At 39.6% G+C, this 14,501-nt stretch overlaps 1 protein-coding gene across 1 annotated transcript; it reads right to left on the bottom strand.

Moving 5' to 3' along the window:
- Positions 1-4,540: 4,540 nt before the first annotated feature.
- SEC61G (SEC61 translocon subunit gamma) lies at positions 4,541-12,201 on the bottom strand. Its single transcript, XM_019451038.2, has 4 exons — positions 12,094-12,201; positions 10,368-10,466; positions 8,745-8,847; positions 4,541-4,712 (listed from the first exon to the last, which is right to left on the bottom strand). The coding sequence occupies exons 2-4, from the start codon at positions 10,459-10,461 to the stop codon at positions 4,703-4,705; spliced, it is 207 nt and encodes a 68-aa protein (XP_019306583.1). The 5' UTR covers positions 10,462-10,466; positions 12,094-12,201; the 3' UTR covers positions 4,541-4,702.
- Positions 12,202-14,501: the final 2,300 nt, after the last annotated feature.

Below are 14,501 nucleotides of genomic sequence, written 5' to 3' on the forward strand. Positions count from 1 at the left end.
GATGCTGACAAAATGTAATCACATCTGAAAAAAACCTAAATTGCATTGCCATATGGAGATACAAGAGAGATTCCTAAATCATTGATGGAGAAGGAAATGATTTTTTGTATAGGCCATTGGCAGAGAGGGGAAAGTAGGCATGGCAGGTTAAAAGCCCAGAATGACTACTGTTCCAAGTTGAAAAGCTAAGAAGTGCACAGATCAAGACCACGATGCAGGCATATAAAGAACACTAATGTGTGTGTGTATTCCAAAATCAAAAACCAATACACGCACATCCACATATGTGTGTATTAATTTTGATACTGGGTTACTCTGACCAGAGAAGTTGAGGATTTGCTTGTGTCCCCTACCAGGCCAGTGATGGAAATGATCCTGTTCTATGTTGCCCTTACAAACAAGAAATTATTAAACCGGCAATGTATACAACACTTCCGTTTCCTTCATGTAACGAGGAGAGTGGCTACTGTAGGCAGGTACTTGGGATTTGGTAATAAACTAGTCAGACAAAATGTCTCCTTCCTGGAACTTCTATTTTAGTGGGGCAGACAGTAAAGAAAAATAGCCAGGTGTGATGGTGTGGTGGCAGTGGAGGGGTGAGGAGTAAGCTGTGGATATGTTTTTGGAGAATACAATATCTACGTTACTTGCCACAGGGCTATTATGAAGATCAACTAAGAAGGAGTAGTTTGAAAACTGTAAAGCCTTATATAAGTATCATCAATCCTACAAAGCTATGTTCCAACCTCCACTAGTGAGTCAACATTTGTGATACTATTCCTTTAGAAATTCAACAAGGGTTTGGTAGGAGGAGAATGCAAATACATTTTTATTAATTTGTAATTAGCGAAGCGACCAATGTCCTGTGGCGATGAACTTTACTAAGTCACGGTATCAAGACATTCTCAGAACCTTCTCAAAAGCCCACAAACAATGCTATAATCAATGTTGACTAAGACAAACAAAAACAGCAAGGTCGATTAGGGGCTAGAAGATCATGTGGAAGACAAGCGAACACATGACTGTAAGCATGGCTATGGAATGCGAAAGGGTTGAGGTAGAATGAGCCTCAGAAAATGGGACAACTGCATCGGAAGCATCAGGAAATCTACCCAGAAGAGACTGTCTCTAGCACACAAAATTATGACCAGAGTGTACCATCAGAGGTAGAATTCAGCTCTAATGCTTTCTGGCATAAGGCGCTCCTTCAAACACAAAGTACAGTGATGCCTCCAGCACTCAGGCTAATTCAAATACCACTCTTTCCAAGTAGAACCTTCCTAACAAAATGAGACAAATGGCCCAAGAAGGACAGATTCTGCAGTAAAACACTCCTTTCCAGCAGTAACAAAGCAACTGGAAAAGGAACCATGCTTTATTTGCTACCCTTCCATCAAGGCTCTGCCATGCTGTCTGGACTATTTATTTCTGTCTCCTTGATGTTTATTTTTCTGTTGACTTTTTGTGGTTAGTCTAGTGGACCAGGTGGCTGAGCACTTGCTTTAAGGCATAGGGGTTCATGAGAATTGCAGAACAACTACAAAAGGGACATTCTTATATTTTGCTGTAAGTATTTAAACAACACAAAACCATTAAAAATTTGGGGGGATGGCTGGCTGGCTGGCTGAGCCAGTAGAGCATGTGACTCGATCTCAGAGTCGTAAGCTCAAGCCCCACGTTGGTGTAAAGATTACTTAAAAATAAAATCTCTAGGGGCACCTGGGTGGCTCAGTCAGTTGAGCGCCCGACCTCGGCTCAGGTCATGATCTCATGGTTCGTGAGGCCGAGCCCTGCATCGGGCTGTGTGCTGACAGCTCAGAGCCTGTAACCTTCTTTGGATTCTGTGTCTCCCTCTCTCTCTGCCCCTCCCTCACACTTGCACTCGATCTCTATCTCTCTTAAAAATAAATAAATAAAAATAAAATCTTTAAAAAAAAGAAAAAATATATTAAGAATCTTATTTTTTTAAATGTTTATTTTTGAGAGAGAGAGTGCAAGTGGGGGAGGTGCAAAGGGGGGTAGACAGAGGATCTGAAGGGGGACTTTGCACTGACAGCAGACAGCCCAATGAGGGGCTCACTCACAAACCATGAGATAACGACCTGAGCCAAAGTTGAATCCTCAAGTGACTGAGCCACCCAGGTGCCCCAAAACCACTAAGAACTGTAGAAAACTTGACACTCAAAGTGTGGTCCATGTACCAGTAGCCATCAGCAGGGAGACAGAAATGCAAATTCTCAGGCTGAGCCAGACGTACTGAATCAATCTCTAAGGGGAGGCCCCAAGGGAACATAATTTTTGTATTTTTTTTTTAAATGTTTATTTAGTTTTGAAAGAGAGACAGAGTGCGAGCAGGGGAGGGGCAGAAAGAGAGGGAGCCACAGAACCCGAAACAGGCTCCAGGCTCTGAGCTGTCAGCACAGAGCCAAATGCAGGGCTAGAACTCACGAACCATGAGATCATGACCTGAGCAGAAGTTGGATGCTTAACCAACTGAGCCACCCTTCAAAACACAAATGCACCAGCTCTTAGATATACTTACATGGTGAATAAGAAAAATCTATTTATTTTTCCTATATAAGATTCATTGTTGAGTGTGGTTATTCTGTTCTTTCACATTATTGGTCAGCTTTCATTTTACATGTATAAACATATGTATGTAGTACATTACCTATCCATGTGTCAAGAACCAGCAAGTCAGCAAAAGAAAAAATAAACAGCCAAAATACACACTATAAATAGGGATTCATAATTATATCAAGAATGAAAATACTAAGGTCCAGAATTATCTTATCCTAGAAGAAAATATACACATTCGCCAGAAGCAAAGAAAGTCTACATTTTAGAATTTGTCCATACTTTATATGTATTATGCACACATGTACATGTATGTGTACAAATATATGCAGGTTTATGTATACATGTATACACACATGCATGTGCACATATACATGTACACATGTGCATGTACACACACACACAGACTTTTGGTCTTTAAGGAGTGAAGTATCTGTAAAATGTGGCTATATGGACTCCCTAAGATTATAGATGGCCAAGGCTGTATTTTTATTTCCTTGAGGACAATTCATTCAAAACTGAAATACTTATTGGCATTTCAAATACAGGCAGAAAATATGTTACCGTCACTATGAAAAACCTTACTCTCTGCATCATGGACTCCAAAAATGAGGAATATTGCCCAACCTTACCAGTTAGACCCCTGCCTACCTTATTCAAGAAGAATCAGAGGACATGGGATGCTTGGGCGGCTCAGTCGGTTAGGCACCTGACTCTTGGTTTGGGCTCGGGTCATGATCTCATGGTTTCATGAGTTCAAGCCTTGCTTCAGGCTCTGTGCTGACAGCACTGAGCCTGCTTGGGATTCTCTCTCTCTCTCTCTCTCTCTCTCTCTGTCCTTCCCCCATTCATGCTATCTCTTGAAATAAACAAACTTAAAAAAAAAGAAACAAAAGAAGAATCAGAGGACATTTATCAAATATGTGCTGCTAATCAATTAAAAATTTTTAGTTCAAGTATAATTAACACAGTTATGTTTCAGATATACGATATAATGATTCAACAATTCTATACATTTCTCAGTGCTACTAACCAATTTATTAAGAAAATATAGAACTTGGGAAATAAAATTCAGTAACTAAACACTGAATGAACAGATTAATAAAAATATTTTTAAAGCGGGCCCCACTTCAGGCTCCATGCTGACAGCACCGAACCGACTTGGGATTCTTCTCTCCCCTCTCTCTCAAAATAATCTTAAAAAGCAAATAAACATACAAACCTTTTTGAAAAGGGGAATAAACTATCTCACTAGCTTATTACTATTGTGTTTTAAAGGGGAAAGAAAATAGGGCCACTTTTTATCTTACATTCAATTATCAGTGAATTCTTTACAAAACTCAGAACTCCAATGTTTATGACAGTGTGACCAGTTTGTCTGAAGAGGGCCTCTCACACTGAAGTTTCCACCATTATTTTCAGGAAAACATTCCAAGTAGCACCTACACTTCTATTGCTCTACCTGCTTATATTTTGAGTGCTTAAGGACAAAACTCCTACCCTATCCTCGAATTTTCACTACCTTTACCATCCTTTATTTTGTTTCTTCTTCCATGGTAGGAAAATGTTTATCTGAGAGAGGTGCACTCAGAAATTATGGTACATCACTTTAATTTCTCCTATAAGTCAAAACATGAAGGATGGAAGGAAGGAAAGTAAGAAGGGAGGGAGGGAAAAGAATCCATTATTTCCGGGGCGCCTGGGTGGCTCAGTCAGTTGAGCGTCCGGCTCTTGATATCAGCTCAAGTCATGATCCCAGAGTTGTGGGATCAACCCTCGCCTCAGGCTCTGGGAGGACAATATGGAGCCTGATTGGGATTCTTTCTCTCCCTACCTCTCTGCCCCTCCACTGTTTGTGCTTTCTCCTAAAAATAAATAAACTTTAGGGGAAAAAAAAAAAAAAAGAACCCATTATCTCCTATCAAATTTGATAAATATCTATGATGGAAAAAAGATAAGCCTGTTTTTATTTTGAAATTATTTTAATTTACAAATACAAAACATCTTGGAAGGCAAAAAAGGAAAGAAAAACACAAAACATATAGACAGATTTTTACTCCATGAGCTTCTCAAATCCTCACTTATTCACCAATCCCCAAGATGAAAAACTCTTCTAAAAAGGTATTCAGCCACCACTGTAAAAGAAAGAAAAATGGTCCATTTAAGTGTATAGAACATTTTAATAACAATAATTATTTGAAATGCAATGTGCTACAATTTTATGGAACTAAAACCAGTTATCTGAGAACCCAAAGATAGCACAAAGGAGAAGAAACTGTACTTTAAAATCTTGTAACTAAAAAAGGTCCTTAGAGATGATGTGGCGTTTGAACAGGTTTGTATTAAAAACTCAGAATCCTCTTTTGGGGACACGTGTTTAACAGTCTGGCATAAAGTCTTTCTGAACAAGATGAAAAATACGAATTACATAACAGGATGGTTAGCTGGTAAGTTTTTCAAGTTGATACACAATCAGTTGAAAATAAAGAATGCGAACTAGTTCAACAGTTTCCAACTACTGTATCTTCACACAATCACTAAAAAACAGGGGTTTAATCATAATGAAAACAAAAATCACCTTTTCTACAGAACTTCTAAGTTTCAAAAGCATAAACATTAAAACCGCATGCTAAGATGCACACTTTAGTATTGTTTACTAATTTTTTTTTGTTTTTTTAAGTAGGCTCCACACTCTATGTGGGGCATGAATTCATGACCCTGAGATCATGAGTGGCATGCTCTACTGATAAGCCAGTCAGGCGTCCCTATTATTGTTCAGTAATGTTAAAAAAGGAAAAATAATTGCACTACTCGATGAAAGTAATATGCCTGAAAGAAATACTCTTCAATATTACTTTAATGCCAAGTATTTTTAGTGTTTGTTATTAAACTGTATTGCTGTAACTAAACTATCCATGACTACATAACTCCTTTAAATTATAATACTATGGCTATTACTTGTGACTGCTATAATTTTATAGAAGAGGACATACATTTATCATAAGGGAAAACAAGTGATAATTTAGCCTAATGAAAGAGGAGCTTGTGGTTGTATTTCACTTGCCATCACCCCAAAATAATTAAAACAGTGACTTATGTTCTTTTCAAGCAGGAAAAAAAGATCTTAGGGTTTTACAGATGTCGAAGAATGTCATGAGAAGAATAAGTTTTGATAGCATTTCTCACAGAATGCTTTATTTGGCCTTCATTTTAATGTAAAAACTCTCTAAAGGTAGATTTCTAACTCCTTTAACTTTGAAACAATTTTGTCACCAGATGACAAGTTTTCTAAGTAACCAGCTGCTGAACCATCTCTGATTGGTAAGATTGATAAAAGATACTGTGTGTTTGCCACGGAAAGAATTAAGTGAAAGCAAATTTTTAATACTTGTTTCAAAACCCTGTTAGAACAACCCGACTAAACTCAATCCAAAAAGGGTGCACTAAGGCTGCCCTGTCCTAAACAGAGTGCCCTGTCCTTAGGCTACAACTTAGACAAGGAAATAAAAGCTGTCGTAATACAAAACTAGGATAAATAGGGGCGCCTGGGTGGCTCAGTCGGTTGAGCGCCGACTTGGGCTCAGGTCACGATCTCGCGGTCCATGAGTTCGAGCCCCGCATCGGGCCCCTGTGCTGACAGCTCAGGGCCCGGAGCCTGTTTCAGATTCTGTGTCTCCCTCTCTCTGACCCTCCCCCGTTCATGCTCTGTCTCTCTCTGTCTCAAAAATAAATAAACGTTAAAAAAAATTTAAAAAAAAAAAAAAAAAAAACTAGGATAAATAACAATGTTGGACAGATTAAAGATTCAAAAGTCTTCCCTAAGGGCATCCAGGAAAAAGGAATTTAACAAGGAAAATGTTCCATTTTTAGGCTAAAAATAAACCACCCCAACTGTTTAAACCCAGGATAAAGGAAATTTATTGTAGCAGTTAATTGTGAGAAGCCTGTCTGAGGATTTTAGCCGTCAGCAAGAAGACATATGTAGAGGCATTTGATTCTAAACGCTGGATTTTAAGAGAATGGATGAAATGCAAACTGGAGCATAAAGTGAGGAACAGGACTCAAAATAGGGAACATTCAACAGAGCCAGCATGAGAGAGGGCTCTCAACAATTAGAAATAGAGGCTCCTGAGCCAGTCGGCCTGCGTATGGTACACTGCTCTACCGGTTACCGGCCAAGCAGCCTGAGGAAGTACCTACTCTCCGTGCCACAGTCTCTTCATCCATAAAATGAAAAGAACAGTACTAACCTCACAGAAGTGTCATGAGGATTAAAGGAGTTAACTAAAGCAGGAAGAGTCCCTGGCACACAGGAAGTGCCCAGTAAGTGTTAGAGATTGTTCATACCATCATGACCCTTAGAAAAAGATAAACCTTGAGTTGTTGACTTAATTCAACAGACACTTATTCAGTGCTTTTCATGGCAACAAGAGTACAGTGAACTAGGTTCTGCAGTGCTCACACACACCCCATAATATATGTATACGTACTTACATAGATTAACATTACGTGTGTGCATAGATAGATGTAAGTATCTATACAAGGAATGCCTCAGAACTCATAATTGAATGTGAAAGGCCCTATCAATCACTTAAGGCAGACAGTAACGCCTGGCAAGAGAGTTAAAAATATATTAAGTGAAGACTGGAGAAAAAATGTGAGAGGCACTCATATAACAATATACTGAAAGAGAGAAAGTTATATGTTGTCCCAAAGGGTAAAACTAAGAACAATGAGGGGTGTTTACAGGAAACAAATTCCCTATCAACTGAAAAAATTAACTGTATCAATTAAACCTATCTGGAATGGGAAGCAAGAGGCCCTGAGCTGTATGTATGGAAATGAAGTGACTTCCCAGAAACTCCATCCTACCCCTTCTGTTTACTGATGAGCTCAAGTGCAGCCCAGAGACACAGAGTCTCAGGTTTCCTAATTCTACTTGACCATTCTCTCCAGGATTCCACAATTCCAGAGCTGGTATTGCTTACTAGTAGTAGAATAGAGATTTCTCAAGTGATGGAGGAGATTCGAGAGACTTGATCCTTTTCAGGCCTAACTTTCTCTGATCTCACGGTATCTCTTCGTGGCACTTCTGCTTAATAACTATAATAACCTACTTAAGAACTCCATCTCACAATATATTCAGTCACTTATCATTTAGAAGACAACTTCCACCAGCATCTACATCAACAGTATCTAGTACTTAAAAGATGTATAGTTTACAAAACATGTCTAAATAATTGCTTCAAACCTCCCCATCCCATAAAATAAGCCCAATAGGTATTACTACTTCTAAATGGCGCTGAAGTTCAGAGATTAAATAAATGCAAAAGCATCAAAGAGCAAATGAGTACTGCAACTCATACTAAGTCTTTACACCAAACTAAAACGCCTAAAACTGACTACTCTCATTGCTCACTGCCATTAGGTTTCTCCACAACTTATAATCAATCTGAAAAGAAAAGCATTTAGGAAAGAATAAAGTAATCCCAGTTTGTCAGTGCTTTCTTCTCCTCTCTAAGACACTAAAGGGTTAAGAAACCCTCCATTAGTACCAGTGACTCATGGCAGTCACAACTTCCATTTCATTGTCTTACCCCAACTGTTTTTTAGGGCTTTACATGACTTAAGCCATTAATCTTTACCATAACCCAAATAAAAGCTATTAGTCTTATGGAATAAAATGGGCACAGAGAAGCTGAGTAAACTGCCCAAGGTCATGACAGCTATTAAGTAACAAAAGAGAGGATTTGAACCTAAGAGATCGAGTCTAGAGTCTGAATTCTATCACTGTAGTGACTTTCACAGGGGGAGCATTTCCTCTGCACTTTAAAAACCAACAACTTAATATACAGCATAAAGAAGACTTAAATTTGAATACTGGTTCTGTCACTTGCTTGGTCAAACTGTTTTTAACTCACTTTCGTGACCCTTTAAAATTGTATTTATAAAAGAAAATTGTACCTATCTCAGAGTTGCTAATAAAGACTGTATAACATATAAAATCACTCTGAATTATCAGGTACTCAATAAATAGCAGCAGACTCTAGCAGCATTAAAAAGTCAAAGCACATATCTGTGTATTAATAACATCGCAGGCTGTCAACTCAAATGATTTCAGTTTTTATTCTATACTAGATACTGTCTATTTCAAAAAGTTTACTTACACAATGATGTTATTAATAGGGATATGGATCAATTTCACAAAAAAGCCAATGAATCCCATTATAGCAAATCCTATTGCTGTTGCCATGGCAATCTTCTGGAATTCTGGGTTTAAAAACACAAAATTTAGATAATTTTTTACATTGACATTGCAAATATAGGAGAAAAAAATTAGCAGCAATATAAATAAACTTACTGGTGTACATTTCTCCTGAGAGTGAACATATCATTTTAAGTTAAACAAAACATGACATTATTAATAAATATTTGCTTGACAAATTTTTTTAATTTTCTTCTTTGATATTTAAGGACACATAGAAATAAAGTGTATGCCCATGCTAGTGATTCCATCAACAAGCAGCAAAATAGTCTAACTTCTTATCAAATGACCAGAATATCAAAAAAAAAAAAAAAAAAGAAAGAAAGAAAGAAAAAGAAAAAAGAAACACGGATAACAGAAATATACAGCATCCATCTCAAAATTTGTTACACTGTTAAAAGGATTAATTATAGGGGTGCCTGGGTGGCTCGGTCGATTAAGCCTCCACCTTCAGCTCAGGTCACGATCTCACAGTTCATGGTTTCGAGCCCTGCATCAGGCTCTGTGCTTGACAGCTCAGAGCCTGGAGTCTGCTTCAGATTCTGTGTCTCCCCCTCTCTCTCTGCCCCTCCCCTGCGCACGCGCTCTCTCTCTAATTTAAAAAAAGTATTAATTATAAAAACATAAAACATGATTTTTAATGAACAATAGAGCTGTTGTTTTTGATTTCATAATGAAGCCAGGAATAAGGCTTGAGAAATCAAGCTGGGCTGGGCACAATCTGAAAACAGGTTTCAGACCATGGTAATGTTCCGTTTAATGTTATTTCCTCAGGGAAGCCCCCGTGCCCTCCTGACTTGGTTAGTCCTACTATTATGTGCTGTCCATACTTCTATTTGTCTTTCACGGTAATTACCGCAGAAGTAATTAGAGTTATAATTGCCATTACTGGTTCATGACTATATTCCCTGAAAGATTCTACACTACACAAAAACATGGACAGGTCTCTATTACATATGTGTATACATTTACTACACTACATATATATTATATTCTGTTATATTCCCAGGTGCTAACTCGGGAAACACTCAAATGAATAAAGGTACACCATTTCTGGTGCACCTTTTTACAGATGAATCATGAAAAACAAAGTTTAGCTTAGTAGATCGATAACAACTATACTGTTGATTTCATGTTAAGGTTTTGTTTTGGGGGGAGGAAATGGGGGCAGCAACAGAGAAGGGAGGACTCCAAAAGATCTTTCGGAGTGGAAATGTGGAAGACACTGACACCTAAAACTCTAAAGTCATTAAATACCACCAAGGCAAACCTAACATGAAACACAAGGCTGTGATAAATTATCTTTCACCATTTGAAAATACATAAAACGGAAAAATCTGTAAAGTATCTGTAAAAAAGCGTACAAAATTTAGAAAATGGCAGTATTAAAATACAATAAAGCAAAATGAATCGCTAAAAATGTTGACAAAATAATGCAACAGCTATTAAGCAGAAAGATACCAATCAAAGAAAAGATTTAGCAAATGTAAAGATTTAATCTTTTCTCCCATTTTAAAGCTATTACCTTTTCTATCAGGTTTAGTGCACCTTTTGACCAGCCGAATTGAGTCCTTCACAAATTGCCGACTCGGCTCAACGAACTGCATTACCTGATCCATGATGCCTATTTAAAAAAAACAAAAAAGAAGATGCTCACTGGTATTGATTATCATCAAATCAGCACTTCATCAGTTATATCAAAATATAAAGGAAACTAGTCATGAATTCATGTCTGATACGAGTCAATTCCATCTCATAAAACAAAACAAAACAATACAGACTCCAAGACAAAACAGACATTATATTTTCGTCAACTCCGGCATCAGATCAAAGGCTATAAAACAAGCACAGGTCTCACCTCCAGGATTATCACTGACACAGGACACATGCTCCTAACATGACAAGTTAAGCACTTAACACATCCATTCCTTTCCCACTCTGCAGTCTTCTCATTGTTCCTGCTAGGGAACCAACAATTTGGGGATCCAACAAGTATTTTCCATATTTTATTTTAAACTCTCAGAAACCAGTGTCAAGTGTAGTGAAGGCCAACTGTGAGGCTGCAAGAATCTAGCCTAGGGGCAACGTGGACTTCAATCTGATTGTTGTAAACCACAGCCACATAACACTTTCGGAAAAGAGTATTTTTGTGTGGAACAGATCTATCAAATCTTCAAAACCACAAAGATTGACTAAACCAAGATCCAGACTCTCAGAAGCTATTACCTGAACTCCAGACCTTTAGGTAGGACACACCTTTTAAGAAAACAGCGCTATATACTTCATCAGCTAGATTCTTCTGAGGAATCTACTGCCCAATAGAAATGTCACCCAATCTTAGCTTTGAGAGCTTACTACTTGCATTTTACCCTACCTCCAGCCCTTTGAACAGTGGTCAGGCACATGATACTCAATAAATTTTTGTTACATCAAGGAATGAGTACCATTGGAAGAGCAGGTGGTGGTTCAAAGCCCTGTCTAGGAAATATAACCTTCCTAAGCTCCAATTTCCTCACCCGGCGCGGGCAGCTGGAATAAAATTCTATAAACATTCTAGGCCAAGTACATTGGGTCCCTCCAAAAACACAGCAATGCCTGTGTCCTTAGTACTTCACTTAACTTTGTTCTTCAAATCCAGCGGGCTTAAACTTTATAGATGTCGTGATGAAAGCTAAAAACTTTTCTCCATGAAAAAAAAAAAAGGCACAATGCGTAAAACACTGCGTTCACTTTCAGGGGAAGGGATACAGCAACTTGGTATGATCTCTCGATCTAGAATCTAGACCAACCCTCTCACTTTACCCTATAGACGTAGTGGCAGGGCCAGGGCTAAACAGAACTCTTCCAAGGCAGGACACTACACACAAACTCCCAAAGCCTAAGGGAACTCCAGCGGCAGGCCATCATCTCTGACCAGAGCACAGAAGACACCGGCAGCCCCCTAACAGAGTAAAACCTGCACACCGAGGTGGCCCAGGACGAGCAGCCAGAAAGCCGAAGCCTGGGCCAGGACTTTAGGCGCTGAAGGAGCAAGGGCTGTCCAAAGCCACACTCCTTCGGGACCTCGGGAGGCCGCGGCCCCGGGCCTTTACTTCCACAGAGGCCGTGCGAGGAGGTTTGTGGGCAGCCGGGGGCGCCAGACCGCCCAGAACGGAGAGCCTCCCGGAGAGGGCCGCCGGCTGGCCCACGCCCGTCGCCTCCGCTAGTCACAAAGGACTCATCCCCAAGCCCACCAAGAGACAGATGCTCACCTGCCCGGCAAACTCTCAGACGCCAGCGACACGTAGCACAAAAGCGGACTGACCTAGGACGGCCGGAACCGGAAACCGAGTCTCTGGCCTATGCCCCGCCCACTCCCCCGTTCATTGGTCCTTTACGCAGAAACATCAGTGCGCAGGCGCAGCTCGCCGGGCAGTTTGGACACGCATCCCGGAAGAGGTGCGCTGCGGTGGTAGCTGACGTGAGCGGTTTGGGGGTTTGGCTTTCTTTTCTGCAGTTTGAGTGTGGCGTCTGCCGGGTTCTTCCCTGGCTAACTCCCCTGTTCCCCCAGCAGGCCGATCTCTCACCCTATTCGCGTTCACAGCAAGAGGCCCCTTCGGCCTTGCGCGGTACCTGTTCTATTACACACGAACTGGGTAAATCTCTGCTAAATGGATTCCATTTGAGGGGATGATTTCTGATAGAAGTTTCTGTTTTATGCAGTTCATCTTGGTCGTGTATCTCCTGACTGTCCATACTTTCTGGATGCATTTAATTTTATTGGTCAAAATGAAGCTTATAAACAAAACAATCATATGACCGACCTAGCTCGAAATGGTCTCCAACCCCCAAAGCTGGCTTTCCTCTGGTTATCAGTCTTGGGACTATATCTAGAATTGAATCCATCATTAGGTGTACTCTAGGTTTGATTTGGTTTGGAGAAGTGGTTATAATGTATGTATGGTATCTGACTAGGCTTTTCTGAAAATATTATGAACTCAGATATTTGGTGGTAACAGGTGAGCTTGTCAACTTGTGATTTTGTATTTAGAATGAATCATTATTTGGACAGTTATTTGAGCACCTATAAACAATTATTGAGTACTGTGTAATTACTGTGGTCTAGTTAAGGGAATTTACAGTGCAAGGAGAAAGACAAGGTATAAGTTAGTATAAATGCTATAGAACAAATAAAGACGGGGCGATGTTGTGAAGAGAAAAACAGAGAGAAAAGATGGTAGGATAAAGACAGAATTCCCTTAGATGGCCACTGTAAGGATACTAAGGAGATGATACATGGGCTGAAATCTTAAGGATGAAGAATTATTCCGACACACCCAGGTCTGTTCAGAATTTAAAAATGACTGTTAGGCTAAGGCAAAGTATCCATATGAACTTTGTCACATGTATGAACCACCTGTAATGCAGTGTATGGAGAAGGTTTTAAATACTTAGGCTTATGAGCTGTAACCTTTGAATCAGTATCTGGAGGTTTAGGGGTTAAAAATCTGTATTTAAGGGGCATTGGGTGACTAGGTTGGTTAAGTGTCCGACTTCCACTCAGGTCATGATCTCAAGGTTTGTGAGTTCGAGCCACCCCTCAGGCTCTGTGCTGACAGCTCAGAGCCTGGAGCCTTCTTCCGATTCTGTGTCTCCCTCTTTCTCTGCCCTGCCCCCACTCATGCTCTTTCTCAAAAATAAATAAACATTAAAAAAAATTTTTAATCTATATTTAAAAGAAAAATTATTAGGAGATTTTAGGTACTGAAGTTTCTAGCACTGATAATTTTAGCAACCCTCTGAATTCAATATTCTGTCAGCTGCTCCTGAGTTATATTTATTTCTCAGGCACCAAGGTACCCTTACCCTGCTCCACTGTTAGGATAAGAGAGCTAAGAGGTGGCACAGACCTCGGGGCTCTGAAAACTGTCTTACTCTGCTTCACTTCCAACACATCCTGTAGTCAAATGTACTATGAAACAAGTATCAACAGACTCCAGTATTTTGCTTTGACATGGGACAAAAATCATAATCATGTATCATCATATTTGGAAAACCTAGGATCTTAGCTAGAAGGAAAGTGCCGCCCATCACCCGAACAAATGTATATAACAGACCACTGAGCATTATGGACCACCACATTGAACGATTCGGTTTTTGATATCTACGTGAGTATTATATTTGTATAGCCACACATAAGCAATTAGAGTTTCTCCTTGAATACAGAACTTGTGGACATAGATTTTGGAAGTGCCAAATGTCATACAGTGACAATAGAGCCATGGAAAGTGGTAAACAGAACTCTACTATTGCAATATTCTTACATTTCTCATGAAGTGGTATAGTACTGTGTTAAGAATGAAACCACTAGGGGCGCCTGGGTGGCTCAGTCCATTAAAATGCCAGCTCTTGATTTTGGCTCAAGTCTTAATCTCACAGTTGTCAGATCCATCCCAGAGTCACACCCTGCCTCCACTGCGCTGGGCAGAGCCTGCCTAAGAATCTCTCCCTCTCTCTCTTCCCCTTCCCTGCCCTCTCTCTCTCTCAAAAAAAAAAAAAAAACAAAAACAAAAACAAACAAAAAACTGCAACCACTTTAAATAACTGTAAAGTGAGAAAATTAAAGAAAGACAAATATCATGTGACTTGACTCATGTGGAATTTAAGATACAAAACAGAT

This window comes from Panthera pardus, unplaced genomic scaffold, assembly GCF_024362965.1.
Source record: "Panthera pardus isolate Hobbes unplaced genomic scaffold, ASM2436296v1 HiC_scaffold_8, whole genome shotgun sequence".
Lineage (NCBI taxonomy): Eukaryota > Metazoa > Chordata > Mammalia > Carnivora > Felidae > Panthera > Panthera pardus.